This window comes from Podarcis muralis, chromosome 12 (genome assembly GCF_964188315.1).
Source record: "Podarcis muralis chromosome 12, rPodMur119.hap1.1, whole genome shotgun sequence".
Taxonomy (NCBI): domain Eukaryota; kingdom Metazoa; phylum Chordata; class Lepidosauria; order Squamata; family Lacertidae; genus Podarcis; species Podarcis muralis.
The window spans coordinates 43,514,420-43,540,216 of NC_135666.1; the positions used below are offsets into that span (position 1 = coordinate 43,514,420).

Below are 25,797 nucleotides of genomic sequence, written 5' to 3' on the forward strand. Positions count from 1 at the left end.
GTTGCTGAAAAACCCAGAGGCCAACTCTCCATTGGAGCACCCTGCTCAGTTCCTATCCAAGCATCCTGCGTCAATGTCATCCCTCCTCAACTGAACTGTAAAATCTGTCCGTGGTGATGTGTTGTCCGAGTTAATGTGTTGTCGAATTGCAGAGTTGGAAGGGACCTTGAGCGTCATCAAGTCCAACCCCTGCAATGCAAAAATATGCAGCTGTCCCATATGGGGATTGAACCTGCAACCTTGGCATTATCAGCACCAATGAAGCTATCCACGCTGTGGTATTGATGTTTGTTCCAGGTGCAAATGCCCATACAAATTAAAAACAATTACTGTTCTCCCTCCCCACTTGTTTCTAATATCGGTAAAAAGGTAAAGGTAAAGGAGCCCTGAATGGTTAAGTCCAGTCAAAGGGGACTATTTGGTGCGGCACTCATTTCGATTTTCAGGCTGAGGGAGCTGGCATTTGTCCACCGACAGCTTTCTGGGTGATGTGGCCAGCATGACTAAACCGCTTCTGGAGCAACGGGACACTGTGATGGAAGCCAGAGCGCACAGAAACGCTGTTTACCTTCCTGCCGCAGCGGTGCCTATTTATCTGCTTGCGCCAGTGTGCTTTCGAACTGCTGGGCTGGCAGGAGCTGGGACAGCAGCAGGAGCTCACTCCATCACGGGGATTCGAACCGCTGACCAGCAAGCCCAAGAGGCTCAGCGGTTTAGACCACAGTGTCACCTGCATCCCATTTTACCTTTTTGGGTGGCGCTGTGGGTTAAACACAGAGCCTAGGACTTGCCGATCAGAAGGTCGGCCGTTCGAATCCCTGCGACGGGGTGAGCTCCCGTTGCTCAGTCGCAGCTCCTGCCAACCTAGCAATTCGAAAGCATGTCAAAGTGCAACTAGATAAATAGGTACCGCTCCGGGGGGGAAGGTAAACGGCATTTCTGTGTGCTGCTCTGGTTCGCCAGAAGTGGCTTAGTCGTGCTGGCCACATGACCCGGAAGCTGTACGCCGGCTCCCTCGGCCAATAAAGCGAGATGAGCGCCGCAACCCCAGAGTTGGCCACAACTGGACCTAATGGTCAGAGGTTCCTTTACCTTTACAAGCTTCTTTCACTTGGTTTTTTTTTCTGGGGGGGGGGGTACACTTGTAAAACGGAAGGTTTTAAAGTGTAGGTATGAGACCACCTCGGAGCAACTCTCTGGGGACAGAGTCCGAGGAGGAGGAGGAGAGGCCCTCTGCACATGCCCAGAGGCGCCCATCCTGATGACTCCACATTTTCACAGCTGGCATTCCAAAGAAGCCCCTGAGCTTGGGCTCGCCCTTCCTTTCAGAAACAGCAACTATTAATCTGAAGAATCAATCACGAGAGCTCATCAAGCCGCGCGTGCGCGGGGAGGGGGGCGTCTCTCTCTCTCTCTCACCCGCGCGCGCTCCCCCCCCTCACGCCCGCCCTTTACTCCAGTTCCTCATGCGCTGCGCTGGCCGTCTGGAGAGGGAGCTCCAGTTGCGCATATATGTATAGATACACGGAGAAAGGAGCGCGCGCGCGGGCACAGCGCAGAGATTAGCATCAAGGAGACACAGAGGCTTGGAAGAGGTGGGGGAGAGGGAGCGAGCGGGGGGGGGCGCTGTCTCCTTCATAAACCAGCCTCTTCCCCACTCGGGACTGAAACCAGCGGCTCCCTTTACGCGCGCCTGCCTGGGGTCCTTGTGGCGACAGGGCGGGGCGCGCGCGGTGCGTTTGCGCGCGCGAGAGGCGTTTTAACTTTTCCTCGACATTCTCCTCAGGACACCCCCGAGTTCCCCTTTCCCCAAGCCCCTCGGCGGCTTCTCTCCCTCCCTCACGCCGCCTCGAACTTCTCCATTCAGAGGCTCCCCTAACCGCCTCTCCAAAAAGAGAAACAGCGTCGGAGGAGGAAGGGGTAAATTCAGTAAGAGAGACCCATGCAAAAGGCTTGCCCGGGCCTGGAAGCCCCGGCTGGCGGTAGTAGCACCACCACCAAGTCTCTAATCCTCGCCGAGGGAGGAGGACGGTGGGAGTTGGGTCTGGCAGGGGGCCGCGCGCGCTTCGCGGGCGTTTTCGCTGCTAAGGGGCGGCTGGAGGCCACCGTACCCGCCGCCGGCAAGACAGCGAGGCGCACACGTTGGCTGCAAAAGTCCGGTGGATCTCAAGTCTGTGTTTGTGCATGAGATCGCAGGCGCCGGATCGGTGCAGGAGAGGAACCATGTGAGTGATTCTCCAAGCCAAATAAATGCACGCGCATAACCGGGGAAAGGGAATCAAATCCTAAGAGAGAGAGATTGGAGAGGGAGAGAGACGCCGGGGTGGCGGAAAGTCTCTTTCTCCTTGGCTGCTTTTGTTTGCAAATCCGGCGGCTTGGAAGATGGAGATGGATGTTCGGGGAGTTTCTCCGTGCCCGGAGCCCATCCCCCACGCCGCGCAGGGGTCTGGAGGCTGTCAGCAGCAGCGGCAGCAGCAGCAGGATGGGCAGGCAGGGGAAAGCGCCGGTGACAGCGCGCAGCAGCAGCAGCAGCCGGAGAAGAGGCATAGCGGCGAGAAGGAAGACAAAAAGGTAGGTTCCCCCACCAACTCTGCGTCCTTCCCCCTTTGCCGAGGCGGAAATCGCCGAGCGCGCACAGGAGGGGTGGGGTGCGGGGTGGGGAAAGCCGCCTTTAAGAAACTGGGAGGGTCGAGCGGGTGGGGGAGAGCAATCTGGATATAGGAAGCAAATGATCGTGGATGGGGGAGGAAGGGGAGTGGGAAAAAAAAAGAGCCCTACGTCTCTCCGTGCAGAAATGGTGCCTTGGATTTTAAGCCTAAATGTATGCGTTGTATGCATTTTTTAAAAACTTATGTTTTAGAAGTGCTCTTGTCATCCCCCACCCCCTTTAATGCATTGCTTTTCTTTCCTTCCTTCCCCAAATCGAAAACAATGAGTTATTCGGCGCAGACAAGGGCGGTCCTAATGTGGTTTAAGGGCAAGGCAAGATTAAGAAGTCTGAAAGAGCCACTTGTTAAGGGTGGGACCCTTCTCTGTAAAGGATTGTGGTTCTTTTTCAACGGCGTTGTTCTGGGTCCAGTGTCGAGGGCGCGGTGAGGGGTGGGGCGCTTTACGAACTGCAACGACAACGGAGGAAAAACTGCTGGCTCAAAAGTTTGCTTTAACAGCACATCCCTTGCTGAAGTGTCTCCTCTGGCATATAGGGAACACGGGCCTAGAATGTGCTGAATGGATATCAAAGGGAGAGGAGGAAAGCCTGCACGGTTTGGGGTTTTTTTGCTGCTACATCCTTGCTGTGTCATTGTAGATGGGCTGCTTCATCTTGTACCAAGAGCAAGAATCCTTTGGCAAACTGAAAGAAATGGGTCAGGCTTGCCTTCCTTGGTGGTGCTGATAGATCTTCTGCTCTGCGAATTCTCTGAAGCAGGCTTCCAAAGAGAGGGGAGCATGTCCCTGCTAAAGATAATGCTAGTGAAACACATTGATCAGTCCTCCTGTCTGTAGGCATGCCTGCCTTGCCAATAATGTTTCCCAGCATGGGTTTCATAAATGGAAGGACTGGTGTGCTTGCAGCAGAGATGCTCACAATGGCCTAAGCTTGCCTGCAACGGTGAATGTGGACTACAGTATTGATCGAGTGAAAACATTTGCATGCTGCAAAAGTTGACTAACGTTCCATTAGAGTTCGTGTGCTGCCTATCCGCTGTGGACGACTGGGGCGTTAGTAGTAGGTTGTTTCCTTCTTAAATATGAATGGCTGCGCTATCCTGGGAACTGGTGTGTTTTCATGGTGTAGTTTTCTCATTCATGGGAGAGTTCTGATGCTTGTATTAAAAGATGTATAAGGAAAGAGCCACTCAACCAACCAATGGAGAAACAGATAACAGCCACAAAAACTTATACATGGGTCAAAGGAAAGAGAATCTAGTTACTTCAATAAAGTAGTGTTTATGAAGCAAGAGATCCTCTATTGCTTAATAAATTCCAGTTGCACCTGGAATTAGATCTTTTCTGATCTGTGTCAATTGAGTGCCTCCGCCTTGCTGTGCTATATAATTAAACATTATGTGCCAACTATATAGGACATTAATTTTTATTGTCAACGGGAAAGGATACTCATTCTACTGAATTCTCTCTCTCTCACACACACACACACTAGAGGCTGTTGGTTGACAACACTACATTTAATTCTTGTGCCTCTACTTGTATTGGTTACTTCCTAACATTGCTGCTGCTGATATTATTACTACTACTATTAGGATCTTTCCTCCCTACGCTCAAAAAACCTGGAATGCCAATCTTGCATTCTTGCTCTTAAGCTTCCTAAGGTGTCCTGTGTTCTAGTAAGTGCTAGTAATTTTTTGACTGTTCAGGCCTACAGAACCATTCCAGCTTGTGCATATTCCTCAAATATTAGCTTGCACGCATTAATTAAATATACAGCGAGAGCTACTACTGAAATGTTTGGCGGCTGTGCCAGACAACGCCTTCAGCATTTCAAAAGCATGCCATCAGCAGAAATCAGTGATCAGTAGTTACTTCTAGATGTACTGTGCACTCTGCCTAATGTTTTACTAGCAGCCGGTAGCAGGAAGTCAAATAATGTGTGCCTGCAGGTTAAAAGACGACACTGATGATGCTTGGCGAGATTCATAGCTAATTAAAACATACGTAATTGAGCCTTCCACTGAGATGGGTTTTCTGTTGTGTTTGTGAGCAACTTCTTGACACAGTTAACAGTACAGCTTTCCCTCTGGTGTTGCCTTTCAAATAACATGATGACAGCATTCCTCTTGGTGCCCGGTATCAAAGCTGAACTTACCTTATTTATTGCCTAAAGAACTCTGTTTCTTGGACTGGGTGTGGGGAGAAGGGAACTACTAATCAATTATGGGTTTACAGTGCTTTCACCAGTGCTAAACTGTTCCAGGTCTTTTTTAAGGATACCACTGATTGTCAGCAACTAAATCACTTCTGTTTTATTTATTTCAAAATATTAAACGGACCATTTTCCAAATTGATACATCATGCACATGTATGGGCATACACACATAGTCTCTCTTCCGTGTATTGAAACGCTGCATACTTAGTTGTTCTATAGCACTCTTAGTGTGAAATTTGTGCGATGCTCACTTCAGTCGTGCTCAAAGCTATCTTGTGAAGTGAGTCAGTAAGGCTGCAATATTACAGATACTTTCCTAGAGTAAACCCCTGTGAAAACAGCGGGATTTACTTAGGAGTACATTTGTAGGAATGTGCTGCAATACTGCCTTTGCATAAGATGCGGCTAACTTCTGCTTAAGCCAGGCTTTAAATCCAGGTCTAAGGAGCAAGGTAACATTCTGCAAAATCATGTTTTTGAATTCTTCTCTTCTGCAAAGCTTGAGTGCAGAAAACAGTACAGTGGTGCCTCGCAAGACGAAATTAATTCGTTCCGCGAGATTTTTCGTCTTGCGATTTTTTCGTCTTGCGAAGCACGGTTTCGGAAAAGTTTTGGAAAAGCTTCAAAAATCACCAAAGTCTTCAAAAACCTCAAAAAAGGCTAGTCGCAACTGTATTAACGGTTTTAAGAAAAAGTAAACAAACTTGCAAGACGTTTCCGTCTTGCAAAGCAAGCCCATAGGGAAAATCGTCTTGCGAAGCAACTCAAAAAACCAAAAACCCTTTCGTCTTGCGAGTTTTTCGTCTTGCGAGGCATTCGTCTTGCGAGGTACCACTGTATATTGGAGAGAGACAAAACTAAGTCTCCCTGGAGAGCTGGCTTTCTACAGGAAAGTATTCCATATTTTCCCTCTTTGCAGCGAGTGAATGTTGGTTTTCCAAGCAGGGTGGCTGTGGTGGTAGTTTCAAAGGTGGCAGCTGGGAGGCAGGACAGTATTTCTGCAGTTTCTGGCAAGGTTTCCAGACAGTCTATAGTAGTACAACCTGCAATGAATTGTTGATATTTAAGGAGGTATATTCAAAACATCTGTGAACCCTATTGATTTGTAGAATGATATCTCAGTTGGTAGAGCATGAGACTCTTAATCTCAGTATCGTGAATTTGAGACCCACGTTGGGCCAAAAAAATCCTGCATTGCATGGGGGTTATAATAGATGACCCTTGTGGTCCCTTTCCAACTCAGCCATTCTGTGATTCTCAAGTCAAGGCTTGAAAGCTGAAAGAACATGCATTGGTTTTCGAACGATTTCGGGAGTCAAACGGACTTCCGGAACGGATTAAGTTTGAGAATCAAGATTCCACTGTACTTCTTTTCAGGCAGACCTCAAAAAGTGGCTCATCAATGATTAAAGGAGTCTTCAAACTATTAAACAGAAGAAAACAACACTTTTCATTACAAGGCATTTCATCAAAACTCTGTAGTTTTCAAAAACTTCCCCAGACATTAAAAAAATCTTCCGAATTGGACGTACTTTACAGGTTAGCATAAGCATTAGAAGCATCACTCTTGCCTTGCAGATCATACAGAATAAAGTCTGACAGCGGGAAGAGAAAACGAGAGGGAAGGAACTAGAAGGGGACCAGGCCTTGTACCCCAACAGAGATGATGGGCAGGGGAGAGGAGGAATTCTCTCTTATGGGAAACATCAAGTGAGCTGTTTAATGGGTAGGAAGAGAAAGGCGCTGAAGCAGAAAGGTACAAACCCAAGTTTTGAGTGAAGAGAAGGTGGGGAGCTGTTTCAAAGGCAGCAGAATGGCCATGGAGGAAGCAGCAAAGAGTAATTCAGGGAGGTGGTTTCTTTGACAGTGCAGAAGACAGTAGCCAGCTTGCTAGGGATTAAACAGAGTTGTCAGAAAGAAAGGAGAGACAGATAAAGCAGAAAAGGGCTCACCCAATGAGGCAGTCATAGCAATGGCCGCCTGGCAGCAGCAGCAGCAGCTGGGAGGGTGAGTTGGATGGGGGGGGGCTGCAGGGGCTGCATGGCACACCAGTGGAGTCAATCTGGCGTTCCCCCTTGTGTGCTACTGGAAGGTCCTCTGGTAGCAAGGCACCAGGGCTCTACTACCAGAGTTGCTAGTTTGACCCTCCCAGAGTCTTACAGGGGGTGTCTAAATAGTTGTCCATTGGTTAGAGCAGGCACCCCCAACCTTTGGCCCTCCAGATGTTTTGGATTACAATTCCCATCATCCCTGCCCACTGGTCCTGTTAGCTAGGGATCATGGGAGTTGTAGGCCAAAACATCTGGAGGGCCACAGGTTGGGGATGCCTGGGTTAGAGGCTTCCAAGACTTCATACCAACACTGTTCTCTGATCTATCCATGCTTGTTCTTCCTATTCCTTCCTGTTACTGTGCAGTTACTGTTGAGATGTTGAGATGAAACACAAGCAGAACTAGGCTAGGGCTGGTGTTCAGGTTGTACTGAAATATGTTCACTATGACTATGGAGTCCAGCATGGAACTAAGCTGAAGCTTGTATCAAATAGTGAGCTAAACAAAATTTAATAATTGCTAATCCATAATACTTGAAGGGTATTTCCTGTTTTGAATAGAGCATGCCTTCCTTGACCCGTAAGCTCTGGTTACTCTAGATCACCAAGACAATTTGCAGTGGACACTGCCATGTGTCTTCTTTTGGAAGCCTATTAAGACATGGGAAAGTTAGATCTCCAGTAGCAAATCATTACCTCTGTGTTTCAAGTTAATTCCTGTGAGAAGGACATCTTTTGTTTCTATATTCTTTATTTCCATGCACTGTCTTTCCGTTACCTTTTCAAAATTGCTTTTTTGCTCAGTCTAATGAAGTTGGTTCGTCAGCTTCTCCCAAATGCAGAGAAATGATGTTAACAAAAGAGGGTTCTTGCAGAATCCGTTTCTGAATTATTTTAAATTGAGCTCATGCTGCAGACTAGCAGAGAGAGCCTTTGGTTAGACTTCATAATGGCTTTGTCAAGTCTCATGCAATGTTGGGGGATTCTGCAAAGGGACTAATAAATACACTATTTTTAAAAATTACTTGGTCGCTGAAAAGAATTGCGGAAGCACACTGAGCCTGAACAGCTGTTTGAATTTTTTTCAGCCAAATGATCAATAAGTGGATGAAGCTTGAAAAGCCACTCACACCGATGATGATTCCTGGGGCAAGTGCAGAAAATGCTATTTTAATGGGGTGGGGGGTGGGGAATCTCATTAAAATAGGTACTATTTTGAGCAGAGGCGATCACAGAGTGGAGTGAGGTGTGTCAGTGAGTGTTTGTATGCATGTGCAGAGAAGATTGATTATATAAACATTTGCACAGTTAGAAATAATGAACAAGAAACAGACCACATGGAGAATGCCCTAGAACACACATTTAATGTAACTACAGCTTTGTCTATTAACACGTGAGCTTTTATATTCATGCCCTGGAGCTAAGGGTGTATGGATTGGCTTATACCCGGTCTTGCATTTTTTCATTCTTAACTCTTGTTTTCTCTTGTTTATGCGTCAGTCTGTAGATTAACTTTTAAATGACCCAGGAATGTGTATTATTTAACCCCAATGTACGTTTTACCCTAAAATGTGCATTTTGTCTGATGCATCATATCCTAGAATATAGACTTTTGTATCCATTTTATCGTAAAATAGGCATTTGAGTGTGCGTATTAACTACTGGCAATCCAGCCATATGGGTGGGGTATAAATAATAAAAATTATTATTAAAATTTATTAACAAATGCACATTTTATCTGCTGTTTTTCTGCACGTTTTCAACTTGATAACTCTGTTGCAAAATTTGGTGGTGTGAAAACTAAAGGATAGCTGGACTTTGATTAGTCCAGGAAGTGCCAATGAGGTCCTTAAAAATGTCGACCAAATAATTCATTGAGCATTCTGCACCTGAAGCAAGTCTGATATTTTCAGTATAATTCAGTAGGGGCTGGCAGATGTCCATTGTTTTAAAGGGCACATCTTACCACAATAGAAAACCACGTCTGTCTCCCCTGAATTCAGCTGCATTTAACTAATAGAACAAATGCCAGCTCTTCCACCTCTACTTGAGTGTCTGCATATACTTGCTTCTTAGAAACTTGGAGGCGTTGTGGTATCTCCTGCTGCAGCCCAACCCATTGTCGCCTTTTTCCCAGTCAGTCAGATACCCTACAAAAAAAGCAGGAATAAATCTCTGCTGCAATACACATTTTGCAAAATGTCTACTACATTTTGATGTGTCTGCCATGGATAATGTCCAAGGTGAATAACACAGTCCCCTCCATAACACGAAACTTACATTTGAAATGACATTTGCCATTTTTAATGTGTGAATTTACAAGAAAAAAAATTGCCCAGTTTTCATTCAAAGTGAAATTAACTAGACCAGAAGCTGCTCTTGATCTTCGCTAGTCCATTTCACTTCACATTTTGATTTTATCAGGCTACAGAGAATAACTGTGCCTTCATAGACGCTTGCCCTTGCAAAGGTTTTCCTCCCCCCTCCCCAATTTTCTTCTTACTGTTGTCAAGGTGCTGATCAAGGCTAGAGCAATAGGAGCAGGAACAAGTAAGTTGCACTCCCAGGAATTTTGCCACGGGGGAAAAAATGTATCTCTGTACAGGCATCCAAGTATTACCTTCTGAAAACCTTGCAGGTTCTGATTTCATATCTCTGCTTAGCCAGCTGTGTGATGCGCTAGTGATGGCTGGTGGGTTGGGGTATATTGCAGTACCAGCCACTGCCACTGAGTGGCAACCAAGAGGAAGGGGTTCCACAACCTCAGTCCCAAGTGTTGCATGGCATGGCAGTGGACTAACGGGGAAAAGAATTGGCTTGTAGAAGGATTACCTGTTGCCACTGGTGCCCCCCACTGTCTGACGTGTATTGGCGACATCCTGGGAAGAGGGTCTTCTTATTTGTGGCATCATGTCTTTGGAAAACTCTCCCCAGAAAAGCTCACCTGGTGCCTTCGCCTTTTCAACAACCTCTTTCTGTTTTCCTTTGGAACTCCCACAACTCGATTGTTTAGGCCAGGGGTCAGCAAACTTTTTCAGCAGGGGGCCGGTCCACTGTCCCTCAGACCTTGTGGGGGGGCAGGACTATATTTTGAAGGGGGGGGGGATGAACGAATTCCTATGCCCCACAAATAACCCAGAGATGCATTTTCAATAAAGGGACACATTCTGCTCATGTAAAAACACGCTGATTCCCGGACCATCTGCGGGCCAGATTTAGAAGGCAATTGAGCCTTAGTTTGCCAACCCATGGTTTAGGCCTCAGTTGTACCTTCTGTTTTTACAATGCTTTTGTTGTTGTTGCTTTATGATTTTATTAGAATTTTTAAAAATTCATTATTGTTAGTGTTCTTGCTACCTGTTATTGAAGGGTGGGATCGTCATTTGCGAAATAAATTCAACCATCTGCAGTCCTGTGCACAGTGGGACTTAACTTCTGTGCAAAGTTGCCTAGTTGCATTTGTGGCATGCCTGCCTGTTACTGCTAAACTATACATGGTGATTTTATATATAGCGACTAATGCCACAGGTAGTTTGCTGCTGAATAACAACACACACCAGAGATTTGTGGACAGAGTTTTCATGCCAGAGAGCCTTTGACTAATTACATTCCAGTCCAAACAACATGCTTCAGTTCCTTCTTGAACATTCCCTAATACATATGAGCATATTCCTAATATAATTTCTGATAAAAGTAGTGCAGTTCGTCTTCCAAAGTAAAGAACTAGAATGCAGGAGCTGTCCACCAGCTTGGAACAGATGGACACCAATTAGTGTTTAATGCTTTTGAAAATGTTGCTCTGTAGTTCTGAAGAGATTTCAGGTCTTTTGTGCTTGCATTGAACAACTTAGGATCTATTCCACACCTGAGGTTTAAATCAGCAATGTTTTAAATGGGCTATTCGTTGGAATTTATATCCAGTTTTTCTTCTAAATTTCCTCCTGTATATACAGCATTCATTTGTGACGCTAAATTAATGAAAGTGTCTTAAATGTGCTTCGTAGATTGCAGTCCTGTGCACATTTATCTGAGAATACCACTGAAGTCAGGAGGATTTACTTCTGAGTAGACATTATTTTTATTATTATTTATTGAATTTATATACCACCCTATACCTTGGGGGGGGTGTGTCTCAGGGTGGTTCACAGAATAAAATCAAGATATAGAACCACAAAATACATAATAAAAATAAAAATAACAACCCAATAGTCCAGTGCATAAGATTGTGCTGTTAGTGTATCACATATGAGAATGTACTTAGGCTGCAATTCTCAGCATATTTACACGGGAGCAAGTCTCTTTGTATTCAGTGGGACCTAATTCTGAGTAATGTTTGGGATGGTGTTGCTAGGTTCCAGATTGCTTCTGTGTTGCTGGGATATTTATCATCCCATGGAAATGCAATAGCCAGTAATCAGTGTAAAGGGTAAAGGGACCCCTGACTGTCGCGGACGACTCTGGGGTTGTGGCGTTCATCTCGCTTTACTGGCCGAGGGAGCTGGCATTTGTCCGCAGATAGCTTTCGGGTCATGTGGCCAACATGACTAAGCCGCTTCTGACGAAACCAGAGCAGCGCACGGAAACACCATTTACCTTCCCGCCAGAGTGGTACCTATTTATCTACTTGCACTTTGACGTGCTTTCGAACTGCTAGGTTGGCAGGAGCTGGGGCAGAGCAATGGGAGCTCACCCCGTCGCGGGGATTTGAACCGCCGACCTTCTGATCGGCAAGTCCTGTGGTTTAGACCACAGCGCCACCCGCGTCCCTTCAGTAACTGGTGTAGGTACTCGCAAAAGAAAATAAAAAATTATACAGCTCAGATCTCCCTAGACTCTGGCTGCAGGAGCACTGCTTCTATGATATTTTTGTGTGTGTCTTTAATACCTGTCTGGCATGCAGCATCCTCTGCTTTGAATTTTTTATAATTGTGGGATTCTCAAACTTCTGCAGAGTGTATCTGGCCAGATAATAAATAAACTGCCCCCCCCCCCAACTTGAAACCAAGACAAAGGCATGATGCCAAGCGGGTCCCTGGCTGGGAGAGAGAAGTATGTTTATTCCTGTGCTTTAACTTCTCCCAAAGAGTGAGTTGCTCAATAGGGTGTCATCATTCAATACAAAGGAAGTGAAGATACATAGTTGATAAGGATATTGAGGGAAATCCGGTCCATTGTCTGCCGCTACTCACTCAAGAGATACACAAAAGCTTCTTAATATGTGTGTGCGTGCAAGGGAGAAGCTCATGCTTCTCTGCATGTAATCCTTGCAATTGTTTTCTCATGCAGAAAACCTCCAAACCTGCCTGTGAAAATATAGCAAAGCCATTTTCCTGCTGAGCATTTGTCTGTTCTGGGTTCATCTGGGGTCTTCTTCTTCTTTGGCGATCGCTCACAGGCGAGTAAGATTGTCTTCCATAAACACGGTTTTAACAATGAGTCCGTAAGTGACTGTGGAGGCCAATTCTGGATCCACACGTCCTTCCACAGTGGGGACATTGGTTTCCGGGTAGGAGTTGATCATGGTAAGGGTTTGCCAAGCGTGCCTTCCTCTTAGCACGTTTCTCCCTTTCATCCTGAGTTCAAGGGTCTTCAAAACCCATGACACCTTTGGTAAAGGCTGTTCTCCAATTGGAGCGCTAGCAGGCAAGTGTTTCCCAATTATTGATGTTTATACTACATTTTTAAAGATTTGCCTTGAGACAGTCTTGAAACCTCTTTTGTTGACCGCTAGCATTACGCTTTCCATTTTTAAGTTAGGAATAGAGTAGCTGCTTTGGAAGACGACAATCAGGCATCCGCACAACGTGACCAGTCCAACAAAGTTGATGTTGAAGAATCATCGCTTCCACACTGGTGATCTTTGCTTCTTTCAGTACTCTGGTGTTAGTTCGCCTGTCTTCCCAAGTGATGTGTAAAAATTTTCAGAGACACCGTTGATGGAATCTTTCGAGGAGTTGGAGATGGCGTTTATAAGTGGTCCATGTTTCACAAGCATACAGTAAGGTTGGTAGTACAGTAGCTTTGTAAACAAACATTTTGGTTTCCTGGATCATTATTATGGGGAAGGGCCATAGTGTGTTTCCTAGATACTTCCAGGTTCAATCCCTACCCCAGCATCCCCAGTTGGAGAAATCCTGTAGCAAGGGAAGGGGAATACCTGTGCCTGAAGCCCTGGAAAGCTGCTGCCAGTCAGAATGCGCAGTACTAGGTTACATGGGCAACTAGTCTGACCTGGAATAAGGCAGATTCCCATGTTTCTAATTTTCAGTGGCCAAATGAGTCTATAACTTATATCAAGGCACAGGAGTATAAGGTCCAGAGGGAGTGATGACTAGAGTTATTAGTGAGCATTTGGAGTACTGCCTTGCTTAGGAGCGAAACTTTGTGCCCCACTGTAGCTCATTACTTTCATGTCTACCTCTGCAATCTTTCTTTATCTAGCGCAAAAAAAAAGGGTACAATTTTCATCCACATAGAGGTTGATCCTCTATTCAGCGCTGCCAGTAGCAAGACGCTTTGTGTGGCCCAAGATCAGAGTGAGTGGAAATAAAACCCATTAACGCCTTCAGGATGCACAGCTGAGCAAGGGCAAGGGAGCTGCAGTCCAGGGTTGTCGCTAACTGTCCACTTGTTACCGACTGCAGCGTGTTGCCTTCCATGGGAATTCAAGAACAAAAGTCTGCTTAGGGAACGGGAGTTGAGAAATCATGGCTAAATGATGCTACTAATGTGTAAGGAATATACAACGGTAGATCTAACTGCACGAAATAGAATATATGGCCATATTTCCTTCCTTCAGCTAGAGAATCTCAGGGGCAAATGGAAATATTTAACGTGGTGAACCTGATACCACGTGGTAAGGAAAGTGAGTGCTATGCATTAGTAGTATGGGGCCTATACAGTGGTACCTCAGGTTAAGCACTTAATTCGTTCTGGAGGTCCGTTCTTAACCTGAAACTCTTCTTAACCTGAAGCACCACTTTAGCTAATGGGGCCGCCGCGCCACCGGAACACGATTTCTGTTCTCATCCTGAAGCAAAGTTCTTAACCTGAAGCACTATTTCTGGGTTAGCAGAGTCTGTAACCTGAAGCGTATGTAACCTGAAGCATATGTAACCTGAGGTACCACTGTATACGTAGGATAGGTTCCCTTCCTCTAACAGAAGCCTCTTCTTCTGATGAAAGCATTCCTTTCTACGATGGAAGGAGAACACCTATAAGAGGAAGACTTTTCCCATCTGGTCAAGGATGGGGAACCTGTGGTCCTCAGGATATTGTTAGGCTCCAGCTCCCATCAGACCCAGCCAGCAAAACCAGTGCTCAGGATTTGTGGGAGTTCAGTATGAATGCATGAATGATGGGAGTTGTGTTTGATTTACAGCAGGAGAGCACTGGGTTCTTCTTCATCCCTACTTTACAATCAGCCCATAGCCTTGTCCTTTCACAAAATCTCATATTATGTTTAGATTGAGAATGAAAGGTTTGGATTCCTGGGTCGTCTGGCAGTTTTACACCTTTGTCCCTTGTGACGCGAGACACACTCACACACACACAAACATATCTCTATATCTATATCTATATTTATCTTTTATTCGTGCTGCTTTGTGTACAAATGGTGATGAATGGTAAACAGAGCAAAACGGAAATATTAAGTCAATTGTTGTTGTGTGTATATCTGTCTGAAGCCTTTAAGCAGATATACACACAGCAAACATCTTTCCTTGATTTTATTGTTTTACCTTTTTGATAAACTGCTTTGAGGTAGAATCAAATGGTTTATAAATTTTATGAAATAAATAAAATAGATAAATTGGATATATTTTATGATAAATGATTTTAAATAGATAGATACCTCTGGGTTCAGGAAGGGCTGATGTAGGGGTCAGTGGTCACCTCTGCTTTCATGGAAGAAGGCAGCACATCATGATTGTATGTCTGTGTGTGTGTGTGTGTGTGTGTGTGTGTGTGTGTGTGTGTGCAGGGTCTGGCACTTTATAGCTTCCGCTGGTAATCTTAATTTAGGCTTGCAGAGTTGGAGTGGGTTGTTTGATGCAAGCTGCCTTGAGCTATTTAAACGGAAGAGACAGGTTATAAATTTAATGAACTAAACAACAATGACAACAAAACCCCCTATTGGCAATAACTGCTCAAGGGTCGTCGTTACCACCCACATTTCTGTAACTGGAGTATTCAAGCTCTGTGATAAGGACTAAACAAGGTGTGTGTTGAGATGGTCTTTTTCCGTCAAAGTGCTTTTGCGCCGACCAGCTCTGGGCTAGGTTTCTTGGCACACCTCTTTGTAACATAAGAAGTTGCCTCCAGACAACCTGCTTACTTGAGCATTCATCCTCATTTGCCTGCACAAAGCTTGTGCAAAGTTAAGACTGTGCCCGCTCTGTACTGAGCATTCGTCCTGATTTGTTTTGCAGGGACATTATATGACAATGGACATTCATCCTGGTTAGTTTTCCCAGTGTATATACATTTTCCTATTTATCATTTGTCCACCCTGCACTTCTTAGTGTAAAAACACAGGAAATCCTTAAAAAAAATAAAATTTTGTGCTAGGGTGATAGAGTGCCTTCATCCACTTTAATTGCACGAGCTTGAATTTCCACTGTGCGTTGTGATCCCTCCCCCAAAATATTGACAATCAGCCTATTTGTCCTCTTAGCTTAGCTTGTCTGTTCTGACTGGTTGCATTCTTCCAGCATTTCAGGCAGACCTGTTTTCTTCTACCTTTCCTTTTCATTGGCCGCGCTGTGGAGTGAACCCGGGACCTTCTGCATGCCAGCCATGTGCTCTGATATGCAGCCACAGCCCCACTGTTAAGTTGTGGGTGAACATATCAGACGACACAGCGATTCTTCAAACAGCTCTTGTTTATTCACAGGCCAGAACAGAACTGAACTGAAGGGTTCAGCCAGCCTGCTTATATAGAGCTCCACTAGAACGTAACAGTAACCATTTTCTGTAACTGCCCAATCACTGAACGTCACTTTTGATCCCTTATTTGCATATGTGGACCTGAACTATCTACAGTATCCCCCTGCTGGCCCAGGGTGAGAACTTCAGTACATAACACCCACCTTTTCGCTGAAGCTGGGAGTGATGGCAAATCCAGATGCTCAATGCAGAATGGAGTTGGTGGGAGCAGTGTTAGGGAACAATTCCCCAAGAGTCATTTTTCGCACTCTTAGCTGCTTGTCTTCCATTTTTAGCATTTTGATCTTATTTAAGTGTACAATAATGAGGTGTATTTCGGCATTCTCTTTCTCTGTATTGCATCAAAGCTTTTTCTAAATTATTTTTTAAATCGCATCTTTGGACGTACTTGTGGGATGGAAGCGGAGTTGCAGCAAAATGTCTCCAACCAGTTACAGGAGTCGTCATTAGCACACACAGCATATTGGCCTAACAAAAGGAATCAGGTGTTTGAAGTGCCTTGGAGAATACGGAGCCATGTTCTGAAGTTGAAACTGTCACAAGAAATAGCGCGTTTTTGAGTGATATGTCTTAAAAAGCTTTTCCATTAGAATAAGCTCTTTCATGTTCCGAGCACTTCCTCCTTTTGCATAGGAGGGTCACATAAAATGTCAGATGTCGATATTGATGTACTGCACCGAGTTTAACATGTTTAAAATTAATGTGCATTCAACGCTGTGCCCTAATGTCATGTGCGGGAATGTCTGTGGTATATCAAACAGGCTGCGGGAAGTGAAAACCCCTCTTTTATCGGCATTTGGTAAGGAATCTGAACAGGAGGCCGGATTCCTTTGACCACAACAATATTACAGTTTAAATACATACATACATACATTTCAGTCAAATGTTTTCATTCATTCTGGGCTTAAGGAATCCTTTCCTCCAGCACCTCTTTGGGATGAGTGCCTACCTATTTTTTAGAAATTGTTGCAACATATCCATTTCTGCATTTCAGGGTACGTTTACCTGGGAATAAGCAGGGGGACTTACTTCTGAGCAAACCCATACACAGGATCTTGCTGTTAATGCACACCCATGCTGTCTATAATTTCAGTACGGCTACATAGGTGGCAACCCAGGCTTTGCAAAAAGCAAAAACTCCCAAGCACAGGTGAAGCTCCGCTCTAATTTGTATACAGGGATTTCTCCTAAATTTGAATTTATGGGGTGCATTCAGAGCTCATCTTATATTCAATAATCAGTCTGCCATAATATATAGCGGGACTATCTAACTTAGTATTTCAGCCTGAAAACCTTGGCAACAGCATCGTTATTTTTATGCAAATTGAGAAATTTGGGAGATTATAAAGTGAGTAATTTCTATTCCGTAGGCACTGACAGCGCAATGTTTTTCTTTGACACTCCATCTGAACATGCAGCGCTGAATTAGTCAAAAGGCAGTGATGGCTTTTCTGGATGAAACTAGACTTTCACAGGGCCGGCTGAAGACGTTTTGCTGCCTGAACACAGGGCAAAATGGTTCTTCCTCCCCTTTCTGTGTACAGAAGCAGACTGGACTGTCACTTTAATCTTTACTCGTTCGCCTAGCGTCCTCCACCGCCCCTGAGGCTGCACATGGCAACAGAGAGGGGTGCCTGGGGGCTGCTGCTGCCCCTCAACATCTGCTGTCCGGGGTAGTTGTGTTTGTCTGCCTAATGGTGGAGTTGGCTAGACAATTCTGGCCAAATTGGTTCTATCCACTGCATATTGTTCACTTTGGCTGTTGAAAAGAGAGCCATTGAAAACCAAGCCTTTCCATATCTGCATATTTCCACCCCCTTCATCTGCATAAATTGTGGGTTTTTGTTTTTGCGCCATGCTGGAGTATGAGAAAACATGGCACCTATAAAATCTACATAGACAATGTTGTAGGCTTTGTGTTACCTTGCAGCCCTCAAAAGAACTCTCTTCACACAGCAAGCTCCAGTTGGTTGTCCAAGGTTTCAGAAGTCAAGAAGCACCTATTGGTCTTTTCCTTCATGCTTCCATGTTTGCTGAGAAAGCAGTTCAGGAGACCCTCCATATGCCACTTACAGGAAGTCCTCTAAATTGGTTCCCATTTCCTTTTCCAATCCCTACACTCTACTGAGTGGGCTCTTGCTCTGCCTTGCTTTTCGAGTGGGTTTCAGTCTTTGCTCCTGGCTGAGGAAATGTTTCGGGCGCTGCTGCCTGTAGCCCCAGACTCCTTTCCCTACCTCTCCTGCCAAACTACCAGAAAAGCATCTCGGCCACCAAGGCCGTCTGAGACAGAGCTGAAAATGGCGCTCTCGTGTTCTGCAAGTCAAGGTGCATGAGACCCAAGGCTGATCAAACGGTATTGCCGCCTGAGGCATAAAATTATGCAAGCGTGTTACCCTCACCCTCCCTGGCAGGGAAAGTAAACAATTGATTGCCTTTTCATCACTCCTCACATCAGCCACTCAAGGCAGTTGCCTCACTTTGCTTAATGGTAGAGCCGGCCTGCCACCCACGGTTTCCACAGCCAGTCAGCTGTTCCCTCTAGCGGCTCACCTGTTGGCTCCCCATCTCCTTTGCCCCCTTCCCCACATTCCTGTATCCCATGGCATTGGTACAGTGGGCTTATCACTTAGTTGCATTGCCCTCTTACCAACCTTGGACACAGTACAGGAATGCTATCAGGAAGCCTGTGTTAACTCAGACAGGAAATATTTCCTGTGGTTCTGTTTCCTGTTCCTTATTTTATGAGCATTTTCATTTCTTTTATATATCTATGATACAGCACAGTGCGGTGTCCCAAAATGAACAAAAAGTGACAGGTGCATAAAATGTGCAGCTGAGCAACTAAAAATGAACAAAGTGCTGCCAGTGTGTGTGTGTGTGTGTGTGTGTGTGTGTGTGTGTATTATAAAGAGCTTGACACATGGTACATTTTTCTCTATAGCTTGTGTCCCATTAATACAATGTCTTTCCCAAGGAGAATTGTTTTATATATTTAATTAATTAATGTATACACCTCTTCATATTTCAACAGAAATCCGTAAGCAATTTACAAATGCGGTGTTTACATTACACTTTTGCTTTGACAAGCATTTCCAGCTGGAGGAAAAGGTCTTAGGTGCTGTAGGTGCGCATTCTGCATTCCTTGTAAAAATCTGTCTTTAATTTTTATTTTTATTTTGCACTCGTATCAAAACTATTTTTAGCTGTTTTTCTATAGTCTTTAAGAGTAATTTAGAAACCCTGTCTGACTCAGTGACTCTATTTAAAATGGTGGTTGCTTCCGCCAACCAAGGAACGGTAATTGCAATAAGCTTTATGCCATGTGATCATAATAGGGATCAAGACATTAATGAGGTGCACCGTTCTCCATTTGCAGTTGCCAGTAAAACCGGGTGGGTGGGTGCGTTGAAAAGTCAGTAGACTTCCTTGTAAACTTCCTTGAGACGCATGTGGAAGCCGAATCATTATTTAGAAGCTAATAACATTATACCCACAAAAAAAGAGAAGCAGTAGAAGAAATGCAATGCAAATTCCACGTTCAAAATCAAAGAATGCTACTGCTAATAATAATAATAATATTCTCACATTTTAAGTAGCTGTTATTAAATGCCTCTGAACAGTGTTCCTCAGTAGAACAACTCAGAACCACAAAACAAACACCACCAAAATACATCTAATGCAACACAAATTAGGTACGGTGGTACCTCAGGTTAAGTACTTAATTCGTTCTGGAGGTCCGTACTTAACCTGAAACTGTTCTTAACCTGAAGCACCACTTTAGCTAATGGGGCCTCCTGCTGCCGCCGTGCCGCTGGAGCACGATTTCTGTTCTCATCCTGAAGCAAAGTTCTTAACCTGAAGCACTATTTCTGGGTTAGCAGAGTCTGTAAACTGAAGCGTATGTAACCTGAGGTACCACTGTATGTCATGAAAATCTCACAAACATTGCAATCCCCTGCCATATAATAATACAGTCACCAAAATACACATATTCACACTACACCAAGCAGTAAGAGTGGAACTTATATGATACCTTATCTGACATTGTCATTATCTGACAATATTTAAGTTTAACACAAGCCATAACATGACAGCATCGTGCTACGCAGTGTATGATTGGCTAGTAGGAGTTTGCAACAATATACAGTGCAATGACGTGATGTCTGGGGTAAGGTAGACCAGGGACAGCCAACATAGTGCCCTCCAGATATATCTGGACTACAAATCTTATCATCCCTGAGCATTGGACATGCAGTCTGGGGCTGATAGGTTTTGGAGTCCAAGAACATACAATGATTGCTGTACATTGGCAGTCATGGAGCCAGATATTGCGAGGGAGTGAAGAAGCTAATGGGTTGTAGCTGTGCTGTGTCTCTTGTGACATCTCATTCCGCCCTAAGGCTTGGAGAACGGTGCATTCAGTGTGAACAATTGTTTTGGAGGCAATAGTAAAGCTGTGCGCAACAGCAGTGTCAGTTTTGTCACCTGAAAAGGCCTCCACTCTACAAAACTAGCAAGTGTTCCTCTCTAATATGACCTCCTCCCGTAAATCGTGTCCTCCCTTAAAAAGGGCATGTGTTGCAGTGAGACCTGAAAACTGAACCCCTGCGTTGTGGGTGGGTAAGATTGGTCAGCCACAACACCCAATTGGTAGGTCCCTCGAAGCTGGGTTCAATCTGGCCAATGGGGCGCAGTCCAAACGGATTGAGGGACCTATATATACCCATGCATGTGACCCAGAGCTTCCTCTTTCGGCGCGTGCATTTGGAACAGCAACAGCATGTCCTCTGTGCAGCCGAGAGAGAGCGATTTACCTTCGACAGATCGTCCTGGTGATATCTTTCCGTTTCCCCTTCTTTCCCAAATCCAATTTATTTCCTTTGCCCTCCTTTGTTAATTTTGCTCCTTCCCCTTCCTTTCCCTTTCCTCCCCTATACAGGGGCTTTTGCCCCATGGGGCCTTCGGCCCCTGAGTGCTTTTGCTTTGAGTCAAGCGTGAATTTATTTAGGGGGGAGGTTTCTGGGTCTGAACACGCAACAGCCTAACCAGCTCAGCCTTCAGTGGCTGAGATACCAGGCCCATTGAATCACAGGCAGCGCTGCCTGTGATTAGGGGCTGTCACAATAAATTTAGCCCTCATCTGTTAGAGCAAAAACCAGGTTAAAGGTCATTTAATGCTTTTATTTGCTCTAATTGAAAATTATAGTCAATAAGAATAATTTAGAAACCCTGTCTGACTCAGTGACTCTATTTAAAATGGTGGTTGCTTCCGCCAACCAAGGAACGGTAATTGCAATAAGCTTTATGCCATGTGATCATAATAGGGATCAAGACATTAATGAGGTGCACCGTTCTCCATTTGCAGTTGCCAGTAAAACCGGGTGGGTGGGTGCGTTGAAAAGTCAGTTGCTGCAAGCACAACTGATTACGGCTTTGACTAGCTCCTTCCTTTCATTGTTTTATCGCAGGAGATGAGAGTCCCTGGCTGTTTACTTTAGCAAAGCATCGCTAATAATTGCATCAGACTTCTCTGTTAAAATAATAACCAAAGCAACTTGCAATAAAGTAAACCCCCCAAATAAATTATATAGGGTTGCAGACCGAATGAAGTTAATGGACACGACAGAGGGGTTATCCACACTTCCTCTCGTCCCGTTGCATTCCCCTGTTTATTACTCTATCGGAGCAAACAGCAATTTGTGTTTTCTTGAACTTGACATTTGCTTCGATTTAGCTCTCTAAAGAGTGGGTTTTCCCTGTGAAAGTAACAGGGCAAGTGGAAAGCTGCACAGCTCCGTGTTTTCTAGGCAGCGGACAAGTGGAAACATGGGTGAGCCCTAACTTAGGTTCATTCATTTCAGTGGGGCTTCTTTGAGTAGCACTTGCATTGGTTACAACCCAAAGTTAAAACACACACACACACACACGATTCCAATTACGCATGTTATAACGCATGTAAAGCAGTTTTTCTTTACCGATGTAGCTGACTTCCTTGTGTGGAGTGGGATGCTCTTACCTTCTGATGGGGACAAGAGGGAACATGGTGAATCCCCTGGTGTTCCATAGCTGAGAAAGCCTTAGCCCAGGCACCCCCAACCTGTGGCCCTCCAGATGTTTTGGCCTACAACTCCCATGATCCCTAGCTAACAGGACCAGTGGTCAGGGATGATGGGAATTGTAGTCCAAAACATCTGGAGGGCTGAAGGTTGGGGATGCCTGCTGTAGCCTCTTGTAGGTAAAGGTAAAGGTAAAGGTACCCCTGCCCGTACGGGCCAGTCTTGCCAGACTCTAGGGTTGTGCGCCCATCTCACTTAAGAGGCCAGGGGCCAGCGCTGTCCGGAGACACTTCCGGGTCACGTGGCCAGCGTGACAAAGCTGCATCTGGCGAGCCAGCACAGCACACGGAAACGCCGTTTACCTTCCCGCCAGTAAGCGGTCCCTATTTATCTACTTGCACCCGGGGGTGCTTTCGAACTGCTAGGTTGGCAGGCGCTGGGACCAAGCAACGGGAGCGCACCCCGCCGCGGGGATTCGAACCGCCGACCTTTCGATCGGCAAGCCCTAGGCACTGAGGCTTTTACCCACAGCGCCACCCGTGTCCCTGTAGCCTCTTGTACTCACCTGCTTAACATCCTGTATGAATGGGATAGATAGTGGGGCCTCCAATCTTAAACTATGGGTAGGTTTGTATGGGGGCAGGTGGTTTGGAACCTAAACCATTGAAAGCTTTCAAGGTTAATACTAGCGCTTCAAATTCAACCTGAAAACAAGCAGGCAAGCAGATGAATGTAGGTGATGTATGCTGGAACTCTTTGCTTTAATTAAAGCTATGCAGTTTCACTTGAGAACATAAGAAGAACAGCACCCTGTTTTCCAGTGTAGTCAACTAGGGACACAGGCAGCACTGTGGTCTAAACCACTGAGCCTCTTGGGCTTGCCGATCAGAAGGTCAGCGGTTTGAATCCCCATGGCGGGGTGAGCTCCCATTGATCTGTCCCAGCTCCTGCCAACCTAGCAGTTTGAAAGCACGTCAAAGTGCAAGTAGACAAATAGACCATTTTGCGACGGGAAGGTAAACGGTGCTTCCAAGCGCTCTAGTTTCCGTCATGGTGTTCTGTTGCTCCAGAAGCGGTTTAGACATTGGCCACATGGCCCAGAAAGCTGTCTGTGGACAAACGCTGGCTCCCTCGGCCTGAAAGCAAGATGAGTGCTGCAACCCCATAGTCACCTTTGACTGGACTTAACCGTCCAGGGGTCCTTTACCTTTACCAACCAGATGCACCCAGGAAACTCCCACAAGTGGGAAATGAGGGCACTGCTGTTCCCTAGCAATGAGCATTCAGAGGCATGTTGTCTCTGATTCTGGAGATAGCATTAGAGCAGGCCATCAGCAACCTTGTAGCCCTACACATGTTTGGGACTACAACTCCCAGCAGCCCCGGTGAGTTGTAGTCCTAAACAACTTTATGTTCTTGGGGAGTTGCTCCAACCTCGTTTTGGTTGCCCTTTTTCTGAACATTTTCCAGTTCTACGATCCCCTTTCTGAGGTGAGGCAACCGGAACAGTTTTCCTAAATTCCCAATACTTAACTCATGTCATAAGTTAAGAGAGCCAGTGTGGTGTAGTGGTTAAGAGCGGTAGACTCGTAATCTGGGGAACCGGGTTTGCGTCCCCGCTCCTCCATATGCAGCTGCTGGGTGACCTTGGGCTAGTCACACTTCTCTGAAGTCTCTCTGCCCCACTCAACTCACAGAGTGTTTGTTGTGGGGGAGGAAGGGAAAAGGAGATTGTGAGCCGCTTTGAGACTCTTTAAAGGGAGTGAAAGGTGGGATATCAAATCCAAACTCTTCTTCAAACTCTTCATAATCTTTAGGAATGGTTATATTCAATTTTTAGCCGATCATTCTGGTTCAGGAAATGCTTAAAAAGAACAATTGCTGTCAAATAATTTTTTAAAATGAGTCCTTGTTGTGCTTAGTTGCAGATGCAGCAATATATCATATATCCTACACCCCATGCTGGGTTCTCCCAGTTATTGGATTGAGAGCTATTGTAGATAATTGCCCAGTCCGTCCCCCCCCCCCCCCCCCCGCCTTGCTGTCTGTCCTTGTGGAGGTTTAGATTCTGTCTGAGGATTAAATAGAATCGAAACTCTTGCAATCTTAATGACAGGTATTTCTAAGTGCTGGAGCATATGCACATATGATTCTCTGTTGGAAACATATTAATTAGCAGATGTAGCCATTTTTTAATTAGAAGTTATATTGTTAGAAATATTGCAGATTATTCTTTCCCTGCCAAAACACCACTATGCATCAGTTTCAAGGCCCAAGGCAAAAATACAGAACAGTAATTCAAGAAAGATTTAATAACAAAGTGAGGAAGGGCGAGAAATATTATTGCATCGGATTTTATATTTGGGAAGGAAGGAGGGGGAGAGCTATGACTTTGGTGAGAGATTTATAGCACAATCCTGTACATGTCTACTCTTAAGTAAGGAAGGGGGGTTTTTAATTCAGTTCTTAATTAAAAGCAAACCCACCTTATTTGCACTTTCCAAATCAATAGAACTGAAACAGCCTTTGAAATTCCCACTTCTCCAAATTTTGCAAGCAGCTCTCCAGCCAAAAATGTGTATAGAAGTGTCAATAAAATGCATATATTACCGAAAAGAACCATACACAATGCACTGTATTGGAGAACTGGCATTGCAATAATGTGTATATTAGGCAAAATTGCATATTAACCCATGTGAATTAGGAATTGGAACCAAAATGCTTAACATTTTTCATGGGGATTAAAAAAAAAACTGATGTGGAAATGTATTTATTTTATTTCGGTCAATGACCGGTAGAGAAGATAAGAAGAAAACACAGCACATAAAACACAGGAAAATACGTTAAGTATACCATTAAATGTAGAGCTAAAAACAATGTAAAAGATTGCTCTAAGATTAGATGGGTTAGATTAGATTAGAAGATTAGATAGATCAGCATCAGAGTCATGGCTTGGGACCATGGTACCTGAAGGATTGCCTCTCGTTGCATGTCCTTGTGGGTGCCCTGAGATCATCAGTGGAAGCCTTACCGAAGTGCTTCCGTAAGGTTTGATATTGCATACCTTGTACTTACAAAAACAAACAAAAACAAAAACAAACAAAAAACAAACAAACAAACAAACAAAACCAGGGCCTTATCAGCAGTGGCCCCTTGTTTATGGCATATCCTGCCCAGAGAGGCTTGCCTGTGATGTGTTTCAATGTCTTTTTGGTACTAGACTTTTTTATCCTCAGCGACTTTTAAAATCTGATACTTTTAATCCTGTATTGTGCTGTGATTTAATACGGCTCTCTTACTTTCCCTAGAGTTTAATATTTTGTATTATTTGCTGCTTGGTATGACTTTCTTTTTTCTTTTTTTAATTGATACAGCAAGAAAAGAAAGAAGAGAAAACACAAATACCAAATTTCTTTCAAGTTTTCCCTCTCTGTTTTATAGTAATTGTCTTAGCGCTGCTGCACAGAGCACACAGTTCCAATATCTTTAGTGGGCCTGAGTAGCATTCCTAATCTGGCACTAATGTCTGTTCACATGAGATCATCAAGTGCCATTCAGTACATTTTCAGTGCATTTGAGTGGTATTAATAGCAATGTAATGGCACAGTGCCAGCCTCCCCTAGCTTAAATTTGGTCTCTGTTGGACTCACTTCTTCCCCTTTAATAGCAGAGCAGCCTCAGGACTGGTCTAAAATATGTTGGCTTCTGTCTTCATCATTTAAAAGTCCTTGAATTTGCGTTTGATAAATTCCGTTAGCAGTGATGGCAGTTGCATTTCCATTCTATACCCACGGCCTTCTTGCAGGGGATTTACTCTAAGACCCCTATTACTCAGCGTCTATGTCCATGCACAATGAACGAAG

At 44.8% G+C, this 25,797-nt stretch overlaps 1 protein-coding gene across 4 annotated transcripts in view; it reads left to right on the top strand.

Annotated features, from left to right (window-relative positions):
• The first annotated feature begins 1,614 nt into the window (after nucleotides 1-1,614).
• The window catches only part of RBMS3 (RNA binding motif single stranded interacting protein 3), a 749,106-nt gene continuing 724,923 nt past the window's right edge, over nucleotides 1,615-25,797 (top strand). For 2 of the 4 annotated variants that reach the window (XM_077916334.1, XM_077916335.1), the window contains exon 1: nucleotides 1,616-2,571. In XM_077916334.1, the coding sequence (XP_077772460.1) occupies nucleotides 2,383-2,571 (189 nt within the window). In that variant the 5' untranslated portion in view covers nucleotides 1,616-2,382. Of the gene's footprint in view, nucleotides 2,572-25,797 lie in introns of all 4 variants that reach the window. The other 2 variants (XM_077916336.1, XM_077916337.1) reach the window with 2 other exon arrangements.